Here is an 11,273-nt window from a genome sequence, read left to right on the forward strand (position 1 = left end):
AGGCCTCTGGCCTGGCGATCGTTTATCTTACGGTTTGGCCGCATCGATTCGAACAGATACGCGCGCACAGCCGAGTTTAGGATCATTCAGATCGTTTTCTATTCGGAGAAAGTTCAGCCGGCCTGGTTCGTGCGAAATTCATGGCCGAACGAGCTCGAATCGTTGAACACATAGGATAAGACCGAAGCAAGATTGATAAGAATTGATTGGCAATTCGAGTAGGAATGATAATCGTAGAAAGAGGAATCGATTTATAGATATTAGAAGAGGAATGAACTTAGTGATTATTTCCAGGGGAGGGATTAAATGATAAGGATGAAAGAAGTTTTCGATATTAGATAAAGTAACATTTCTATTGTTTCGTTGAGTTTGAATGGCTGACACTGCGGTTCAAGTAAGTTGATGGAGATTCAAATAAATTGGTCAGGTAGGTTAGGTGAGATATTAAAAAATAGTCATAGATATAATTAAAAGAGATGCAATTAAATAAGTTGCAACTGACTTAAATACATCGATCGGTCGAAGTTGTGTGCAGCATTGATGAATAATTGTATATTTGATTAAATATTTGCTTAATATCAATAATATCCGAATGGTGTTTGAATTGCAATGCTCAAACATCGATATCGTATTGTACGATTTGTATTGCGATCGATTACGTGGATGCTCACAGGTTGCGTGCTTCACGGGAATCGTTCTATCCGATCCTCGAAACATCGAGGGATCGTTGTTCCAAAAATCAAGATAACTCGGTGGTCTCGCAACCGACACTGTACGCGACACTTAATCTCCCTCCTTCTTTTCCTTCGTTCATCAACGTAATCGTACTAATTGTTCGTGGAAACAATGGCCGGTTGCGGGAGAAAAGCAATTTAATATCAGAAGGCCAACCGGGATATTACCGAAACCAGATGGAGGCGGTTTGCATTATTGGGAGGATTACGAAAAGAAAGTTAGCTCGATAGGATCTACACGGATTCATTGTCAGCCCGTTGCGGAGGTCGTGGCAACAAGTGTGCGAGGGTTCGACGGTGTTTGTTGCGGCTTTGTGGTTTCTTCTAATGTAAAATCAGACAAAACGCGAATTAATTTATCACATACTGCCTAGCACGTGGAAAATTGAACAACAAAGGAATAGAAAGAAACTTTTTTAATTGAAACACCAGAAATCGAATACTTTTCATATTTGTTTTAGAATATTTTTTCCTAGCTTCTTTCTAATGGTGACGTTACCTCGATTATAGAAACCTTTCACGAATATATCATGCGTGTTATATAGAACTTTTTGAAATTTCGTTAGCACTATGGTGAAACACGACTATTAAGATTGTATCGATAATGTTTGAAACGAACTTGAAAATGTATATGGAAGTTACAAAATGTTTGTCTGGTTTTCATGAGCTGGTTAAAAATCACCAAAGTATCTGATCGGTAAATTATTATCGATTGTATCAGTAAGCAACAATATTCAGGAAATTGTCAGAAGAAAACTCTCTCTGAGGATCTGCCACTATTTAAAAAGAAAACAAAATTTCTATTCCCGTGGTATCTGTTCCAAAATATTCCCAGTGATGCAACTTTCGATCGTTGCACAGTACTTTCACATTTTCTATCTATTTTCTCCCAGATAAACCCGAAATAGAAATCTGATTGAATCATTAGCATATTCGTAACGTTACCATCTTGCTTTGTAACACTTGCTTTCTATGTCATTGTTCCCTGATTGGACACAGACCATTTTCTGAAACCCTGAATCATGTTCTCTCTGTGAATTTGTAACTTCAATCTTTCTGCATATCGAAAACATAAGAGACCAAGTAAAATCCTGCGGGGAAATTAATCGAAAAGGACATTGTGGCAAAATCAGCGTGGCCGATACACGTGCTCCTCAAACAAGACTTTCTTGCTGTCTAACCTTTAAACATTGTTCCTTGCGCGCGTCTTTCACAACTGAGTTGCAACGAGTTGCTTAATGCATCGCGTACCAACATTATGTTTTACTGATTACATTAATATATAAATTCTTAGACAAGTTGTACGGCATTTAGTGAACTTTCGCATCGCATTGAAAGGAACGATTATGGTTTTTCAACTATTTAATTTCGATATAGGCAAGCATTATTAAATAATAATTTTGCTTTTCGCTTGCAATTCACGTTATTGCTCTTTATGTATTTCCCTGGGCACATGCAAATCCTTTTACTTTTCGATTTGCTATGTAATTTTCAGAGCTTCCAGTGTAATTAAACACAAATAAAAAAAAAAAAAAGAAAAAAAAATGATGCCCGAAGTAACAATTTCAGTCGGTTTTAGCTCTAGAAATTTAAGAGAAAATAACGTGGTTTATTGTTTGTTACGTTTTAGCTGCGATTTTCTACGCGAATCAAACTTTAATTTCAGAATTCCTCGCCGTGCTTTTAAACCGACTGCAATTTCATTTAAACACCTGCTGTGCTCAATTTCAATCACACTTTACAACGATTATACTCTTGACCCGAGCAATCGAATCTTGCGTACATTCGCGAAATAATTTCCATCGTGAGTTACGATTATATGGAAGATATTGCATGATATTTAGCTAGAAGACCTAACGACGAAGGTAAAGGGTAATTGTGAACGTGAGCGTATCGACGATCAAGCATTCAATAAATCATAAAACATAATTATTACCTCAGGGTATCAGCTTTTAGAAAAGTTTCCACGTGAGAGGGTAGCCTTTTGAAATCTGTGTTATTTAGCCAAGTAGTCGGAGCTCGTGACGAGCGTCGTATGTCGTCTCATTAAAGATCCGTCTGTTTGCGAGGCAGAGAATCGGCAGTTAAACGCGTTTGCAAATTACTTTTTACCTTAGGGTGGCTGGTACATCTCATTGCACCACCTCGTGACTATGACAACGAGTTCGACGAAACTTTCAATTCTATCCAGGATTAAATGACGATTGTGGTCAGGTGCATGTGTAAACTTACTCCCTTTGTACTCTCAGCACGTTTACACATCGTTTAAATGTCTTTCAAATAGGATCTTCTCGCCAAGGGAATTATCTCTGCCGTAAAAAAATTCTCCCTACATCTGGTTAATTAAAATTTACTCGTCTGACAGACGTCGCGGTTTTTAATTCTTGTTAAACCCTTTTTTGTAACGTTTCAATAGAGATACACGGGTTCTTGAAAGTATTCGAACACTCGTAGACATCTTTCACCGAATACATTATGTACGAAACATTGTGAAATTTCATTAGCACCGTTATGAGACTGATTATCATGATTATGTTCGTTAAGTTTGAAACAAATGCGAAAGTAGGATATACGTATGTAAAAATGAGAAGATATTCACTAAAGTACAAATGTACGCGTATTTCCCAATGATCACGAAAGTTAAGTTTAAGTAATCAATTAACCATCGTATTGATAAATCTGGATATTCATTGGGGACCTTCGTCAATGCTAATTTTTTTTATTGATAAACTTTCAAACTTTATTGATAAAACCACGAGACTCGTGTCTCGTTAGAGCACTAATCAAGACGTTTTACGTAACACGTACGATATACACATCGAGGGTTTCTATGATATGTGTTCAAATACCTTCGTGAACCACTGTACAAAGAAGGTAAAGGGGTTATCTGTTAATAGATATCTGATAGATAAAGATTATCTATTTCGTGGAAGAGTCGATGCACCGTTCAGGGAGTCAAAAATTTGCAAGAAATTGGCGGCCAGACGAATTTGCAAATTTGCAACGTACTATCGCAGAAGCGCAGTAAACGGGCAGCTGCGGACCGGAACAAATTAGCTGAGCTTTTGTATTTAACTAGCCGTATCAAAGCGTTAAACGCTGTATCTCGCCGGATTTGTAAACAGTACAAACGGATTGCATCTGAAGATAATTTCTAGAGATTGAAGATAGAGCCGGAGCAGCCTATAGTTCAACCGGTAGTCGTCAATCATTGCCAGACTTTCGATAGAAGAGGCCTTATTCGAAGTTCTCCCGACAGATGAGCAGATCTTCTGCTAACCATTGACCGGCTATTATTTCACAAGCCCTTTCTTTTTCCCCAGCTCCCTGTACCTATCCATCTCCTCTGTATTTGTGCACTTAGAACCCTATAGTTATCGCCCGTCTACCATCAATATCGGAGACTCGTTGAAAAGATCGAATCTAATTTCTAAATTAAAGAATCCCATTCTTTCAATCTCTACGATTATCCAATTCTGTCGTAAACAAACGATACCGATTTTTCATTTATTTGAAAAGTATTTCTTCAAATCTTTGTTCCATCTCTCTTAATTCATCTTCTATTAAATTCCAAATCACAATACCACAGCTACTAGTGCTTTCTATCTTTGGTATTCCTCTCAAATATCCTCTTTTTATTCTAAAACTCGCGAATAATTATGCACGTTAATGAGACAGATTCTTCGTCGATTCGTCGACGAGTCCCTAAACGTTCCATATACCAAAACTCTGATCCGATGTCTTTATCGCGACCGTCTATCGTTCGTTTCGCGGTTGTTCCATCGTTTGTACGCAAGTAGTCGCAACTTACTTATATAATTTATACCCTGAGAGACAATGATGCGTCGGATAGCAGGGGTCATCTCGATGACTGGCGACCGATACGCGTTCGAATGCATCGTTATGCGTCACGCTCGAACGAACCACGGGATTACACGCGAGCATAATAGCGTTACTCCCGCGGCATTGAGAGTTATGAATGAAATGTAGTGCAACGACATTGGCGTGCGAGTGCCAAGATCAATGAAACTCCGCGCCACGAGCATCGACCATCGCGATACCGGCCTATTATATTATATGATGGTGCAATCGTCATTCGCTTCGATTCGCGTGTAACTACGTCCGACGCATTTCAAATGTATAACCGAACCTCTGTTATCTGCGCAAGGTTTAATGACCTTGAAACATTCCTCTTCGAATCCTTACTCGTACACGTAAGCGGAATAATTAATTTCCACGTGATATTCTTGAAAATTCGTTAGAGGCTTCCGATCGAGATTAAATAATTCTTGAAATTGTTTTCGCAACCACTGTGAATAATTTCTGCGCATAATTGAAATACTATTTGTATGTTTTTAATTAATCTATACTATGAGAGTTATTTGATTGATGAGAATTATTTAATTGGTGAGAGTCGATGGAAATTGCACTAGGAATACTCGATAAAGGAAATGATCTATATTATTTCCCAAAAAAAAAAGAAAAAAAAAATAGGTAACATATAGAGTAAGAAATCTAAAAATTAAATCATTCTACCGGGATACGAATATTAAATGCTATGCGGAGAATATTTTGACTTTGACGAGTTGATAAGAATTAAAGGTTGATTTTTCTTTTGTTTTTTCTAAACATAAGCGGAAGTGTGTTGGAAGTAACGAGCGTTACATTGGGTGCAGTGCAAGAGAATGATCGCCGACCCGATTGTTGGTTGCGATTTTCTATTTGCAGTCGAATAAACGTATGCCTTTATTTCGTAATTCGTTGGTACTTCGTCGCGACGTGGCGTGAATCTCTTTGCTTTCATCCCACAGAACGTGCAGGTGTAAACGCCTATCATCGCTATATTTAAGTGACGGCTACCGTGAAAGATTATTCGCGGATAAACGCTTTATTTCAGTCTGACTAATGATCAATCAATTTCAATCAACTCGTGGCTAGTACGCTAATGAATTTCTATATAATTTAAAATCTATTGAATAACGATAGTGCGATCGATTAATTTTACTTTCGTGATAGGAAATATTTGAAATTTTACAAGTCACACGTTGTTTTTATATTTTAACCACCCACTATTTCTATTTTATTTATCTATCGTTTAATAACATAAAATTATTAGACCGTTTAGAAGTTTCTTCACATATTCCAAACATATTTTTATGTTGAATGAGACACGATGAAGAGTTTGTTGCAGACGAAGGTACGTGCGCAAATTTCAATGGATACGTAGAATTTGAGAATTATTGCAGAATGTTCATATGAAAGGACACGTTTTCTGTTTCTCGTGCAACCTATGAAACGAATAGAATGAACTCAATATTGAAATTGCGTCGAGTTAATAAATATCGTTCCCGCGTTCCACATATCAGCGCGAAAAAAAGGGAAGCTTCAATTAAAAGTTTAATTGTAACATGGAATAAATCATACACACAATTTGTAGTGTTGCGATTACGAACTTGTTGATAACATTTTAATTCCATCGATATTCGCTATCAATTTAAAACATCAAAAGTTTGATCGCGTTATTACACAGAGTAATATATCGTGTTCCGAATATTTCAAGCTCGTCGAGCACCCAAACAAAATTAGAGTACAGTTTACCCATTTCTCGAACTACACCTAAATCACAATCAACGTTTCCAACAGCTCGTTTCAACTTCGAAAACGACACTTCCTCGTCGCGTCTGCCCAACCTGATTCGACGTTGCAAAAGGATTTGACAAATAAATAATTTCCATACAAGGCCATCGGACCAAAACGCAGCAATCCATGTCAATGGTATTCTACTCAGCCCACGCGATTATCTCATCCATTTCTACCTGATTACCAACTCTAAAACGTCTAAAACACCTTGCCTACTCTCGACAAACTCAACGAACCTACATCCACGACCGTTCTATTTGCAGCGAAATTGAGTTGTAACGTTTCTCTGACCAACATCCCGTTTCACAATTACCTAACTACGGCAATTCACTGACTCGACTGTCAAAAAGGAAGAGAAGATGAAGAAAGAAGCGAAAAGGAATAGAAAAGAATTTGTAGCACTCGTGGTCCTGCGTATATGGGACACGTACCAGGCTGAAGAAAGCGGCGCGCACACGGCCGACCATCCTGACGCACCGGTTGCTTCCGTTTAGCAAGGCATCGTCACGACGATCTCAGTCTCGTACAGATGATGATCTCTTCGTATTGTACACGCAGTGTGCCGTTCGAACTGAAAGACTGAAGACGTAGCCAGCAGAAGAAGGCTTATATACAGGGTGGGGGTCGGCAAGACCAACCGACCAACTTGGTGCCCATCCTCTTCTTGGTGTCTTCTCTTTTCCCCATTCTTCTCCGTTTCGACTCTTCAGGGATAATTCTTACGTGCTCCCCACTCTATTTGCCCTCCCCCTCACGATATAGTGATCCTTGTTCGTCTTGAATCCGCAGGACCCTTCCGCTCGAGTAAAAAGGAGTCATGGAACGTGGCACGATCCTCCAACCATCGTTATGCTTATGGAATGGGGGATTCGATGGTTTCCGAGGATGGCTGATGGTTTCAGAACACCTCCTTTTTTCCCTACTCCTCCATTCTGTTGCTTTTGTTTTGGTACCTTCAAAAAAGGCTCGCGGTTGTTAGTCGAAACGAGGAGGTGTGCTATAGACGGATGATCGATGAGTGTCGAGCGATGTAAATCGTTTCTTCCACCTTTCTTCGGGGGCGGTTTCGTTATTTTTACCAGCGGCCATGGAAGAATGCGGGTGGCAATCGGGAGTTTCGTTGCAGTTTATCTTTACGGACGTGTTACTTTCTTCTTGAAGAGCAAAGAGTGTATTATTTTTAATATTATTTTAGTAGATTTTATAGAAATTTGCGATCTACTACGTATCTTGAGAGTGTATCGCTAGACTGCGAATTTGTATGCCTTTGTGGGAAATTTAATTTCTTTTTCTTCAAAAATATTTAAATTTACAAATCCATACGATACTTATGGTATGTATCGCCTGTAAAACTGAACAAAGCACGGTAGAAATAAATCAGGATTATACGTAAAAGCACCCGGAACTATGCAGAATTCTCTCGCAGCATTGGAAAGAAGAAATTCGTAATTCGGTCCATAGCGTGGCCTTTCCAGCGATCGCAAGGACTGTGCAGGTATTTCGCAGGTGGGACGCGACGCGACGATGAATCACCTCGTTAAAGATTCTCGAGAAATTCACTGTATCCGATTCATCAAGTTTCGTAGGTACGCAATTGGGAAAGGCCGAGAAAGATATTTGCACGTTTACGACCTTCGATTGGCTAGATCGCGTAAACAGGAACGCATTTTTCTACTCGATGAAGGCTTTGTACGCTTTACACCGGAGGCACTTTTGTCATACAGCTGCACACGAATGTCTCACGATCCGAGTCAATTTGGCCTCAAGATTATCGTGAGAAATAGCGAGTTGCTCACAAAAGTGTTCGAACACTCGTAAAAACCTTCTATCGATATGTTGTTCGTGTCATATAGAAAATTCTGAAATTCCATTATCGTCGAGATTAGATCTGTTTGCCATGATTATATTAGCAAAGTTTCCTTTAAATTTACGTTGCATATATACATTTCCAAATCGACTTCGAACACTTCGATATAATTATGAGAGTCGGTTCTATTCCTGTTCTACTTCAACTCATTTCGTTGTCAATGAAATTTTAAAACGTTTTACGTAACACGCATAACGTATACGTCGAAGTTTTCTATGACAAACGTTTAAATATCGCCACGGGCTACTGTACAGAAAACGCGACGAAAAACTTACAAATGGATATCTATGGAACAAAGGGTAGCTTCAAGTGTAGTTGAGTTAGTCATCAATTAGACATCGATTGAGATATACTTACAGGTATCGTGTCCCTGGAGAACCTCCATTAACGATCACTTCTATAAAGGGTTTCAAGTTTGTTGCAGTTCAGTTACCAATTAACGATCGGATTTCTGGATTTCGCTTCCGTGTCTCGTGTTCACGCAAATATGCCGAATGCCATCAAAAATGGCAATAAGTGACTACTTTGATCATAGTATTTCATGTCTAGTGAGAAGTCGTAACGATAAAAGTATCATTTTAGAACTTTAGCTAAATTAATGATGATGTTGGAGATCAAGATTGATGATAGTTTATTGTAGCGGTTTTTAATAGAAACGACAGATACGTGGTAGGAAGCTAATTAAAAACCCACGAGTGATTCTGTATATAGATAACTTGAGAGAAATCTACCTTTATTCTGTCATATCGAAACATTATTTTAAATTTATCTTACGATCTTATCTGTGACATCTTCCTACGACGGATGAATTTATAGAAGCGTGTCGTTCGTGTTTGCAGAATTGGATATAAGTAACGTACAATGAAATGTAAATGTAACGAAATATAAGAATATGTAAAGAGTGGAGTTGAAGATCAGTTTGGCTCTTGAGAGAGTGCATTACAACAAAGAACATCGAAGCTGACATAACGATGTATCCAAACATTAGGCTCCTTGACGTTCTAACATAATGAGTCATGACGTTAGCGACGAGCTATCGAGGGTATCGCTGGGAAAGCTGCAGAATGATAGAGGCCATTTTTTTACCAACATTCGCCACAGATGTACTTTAATTAGCGAGTCGAGAGCCGCGTATAATACGCCGCATGACGGTTCATGTAACGCACGAGATACACAGTGAAAAAATAAATCAGAGATACGTAATAACATTTTTTCATACGATTAAAACTTCATTTCCGTTCTCGACAATATCAAATTTAAAAGTTTGCTTAATATGCATATGGCTAAGAACTTGGTTAATTATCGACCGATTGCAAACAGAAGATTATTTTGTATGCAAAAATAAATGAAAAAAAAACGTAGAATTAAATTTTTCCATTTAAGCCCTCTTTAAATCTTAAAGAAAACAAAGTTTCAAGGGTTTAGTTACAAACGATCAATTTTCAAAGCTCGTTTTCTCGTAAATGAAACCGTTCTATGGACCAATTTTATTCTACATTTTTTACTTATTTTCGTAAAATAATATGTTGTCGATTGTTGGTTACTGTGCAGTCCGGAATGAGCCGAAGCTTAAGAAATCTTCAAACTCGGCTTTCTCGAAAACAAAACGTCGTTCAGAAAATTTTATCGTATATCATCGATTTGCCTTCTTCACGTAGAATCTTCCCCTTGTAAATCGTACCATAATTACTGAGACACCCCGTATAAGGTTTCAAGAAGACACGAGCGTTTTTGTGCGTGTGTGTGTGTGTGTCTTGCATAACTCGAATTTGAAGCGTAAACCTTGACTTTAAAACTGGTTGCACCGGTGATGGCCAGTGGCTGCACTTTCTTCGCGATCGGATACGCTTTCCTTGCAAAAGCTAAACACGTTAACAATTATCATTGGATTTTAATAAATTTAGTTTTTCAGCATATTTGAAGATAGCAGATCGATATTATGATGACCGAAGTAATGACATTTTGTTGGAAGATGTATCGTCGACAGATAATTTGGTATTTGATTTTAATTCACAGGATCGATACTTGATAATGTCTTTCGAACGATGTAGTCAATGATTATTATGTCGTTATGACGATGATTTATTAGCTGCCTGAATGTTAACGAGAGAACCGCGATTTGCTATTATGTATTGAATAATTACGCTAAGGTATTTTTCGAACACGTTGGTTTTGTAACACAATTCTTTGCTTCGTTGCTATCAATCTAACCTTCCTTCGACTGGCGTGTTTCAGTCGTAGACGATCGAAACTATGGGTTTCAATTAAAGTTAAAATTATTTAATAAATCTTGCCATGTTCATGAAATACAGACTACGAATTAAAATTAATTAACTTGGTCCATCATGTCGAAAGTGCCAAAATTGTATCGCACATAATTTCTGTTTTTTGAGAAAAGTTAAGGATGCAAGCTATTCTTCGTGATTTGAAATAATCTTGTGACAATGAAACGTAGGAATTTTTTATTTGGTAACGTTGGAGAAAAAACAGTTCGTAATTGGCAGTACGTACATTACATATGCATATGCAATATAATTAAGAAATTCTTTTCTCGCGTCCTCTTCCTATCACATATTAAAGTTTGTTCAATCTTGCAGAGAGTGTTCTGCTTTTAAGTTAGAAATTCGGTTAATGTAGATACGAAGCTTTTTCACACGATGCCACTGGGACACGTTTCCTCCCTTTCCTTTAAGCTTGCAACCTTTAAACCTGATCGTTATACATTGCTATTAGAATTCCTCTGTCTCTTGGGTCCGGTTTGCTTTATTCGACAACCGTGAAATTAGATATTTGATTATTCCGAGCTGTGAATTTCTCCGATCGTGGCATACCTCGGAATGTTTTGAATAAAACCCATCGCGTGCAATTTTCTTACGTTAGTAAACATTCAGAATGCTAACATGCTGTGACATAGAATACCTCACACGATTTTACTATTGATCATACGATACAGAGTGTGACATGTTTTCACTTTCGTATCTGTCTACTTTACTAAGCTTAACTTTCACGTTATAATAATACACAACAGTTTT

At 38.0% G+C, this 11,273-nt stretch overlaps 1 protein-coding gene across 1 annotated transcript in view; it reads right to left on the reverse strand.

The window, feature by feature from the left end:
* LOC117152402 (collagen alpha-2(IV) chain-like) overlaps window positions 1-6,940 on the reverse strand; it is a gene marked incomplete at its 3' end in the record, with an annotated part of 18,483 nt that extends 11,543 nt beyond the window's left edge. Inside the window, exon 1 of the mRNA XM_033324073.1 lies at window positions 6,806-6,940. Coding sequence (XP_033179964.1) covers window positions 6,806-6,841 — 36 coding nt within the window. The remainder of the gene's footprint in view (window positions 1-6,805) is intronic.
* Between the last annotated feature and the right edge of the window lie 4,333 nt (window positions 6,941-11,273).

This window comes from Bombus impatiens, unplaced genomic scaffold (assembly GCF_000188095.3).
Source record: "Bombus impatiens unplaced genomic scaffold, BIMP_2.2 scf_1461, whole genome shotgun sequence".
In the NCBI taxonomy this organism is placed as follows: Eukaryota; Metazoa; Arthropoda; class Insecta; order Hymenoptera; family Apidae; genus Bombus; species Bombus impatiens.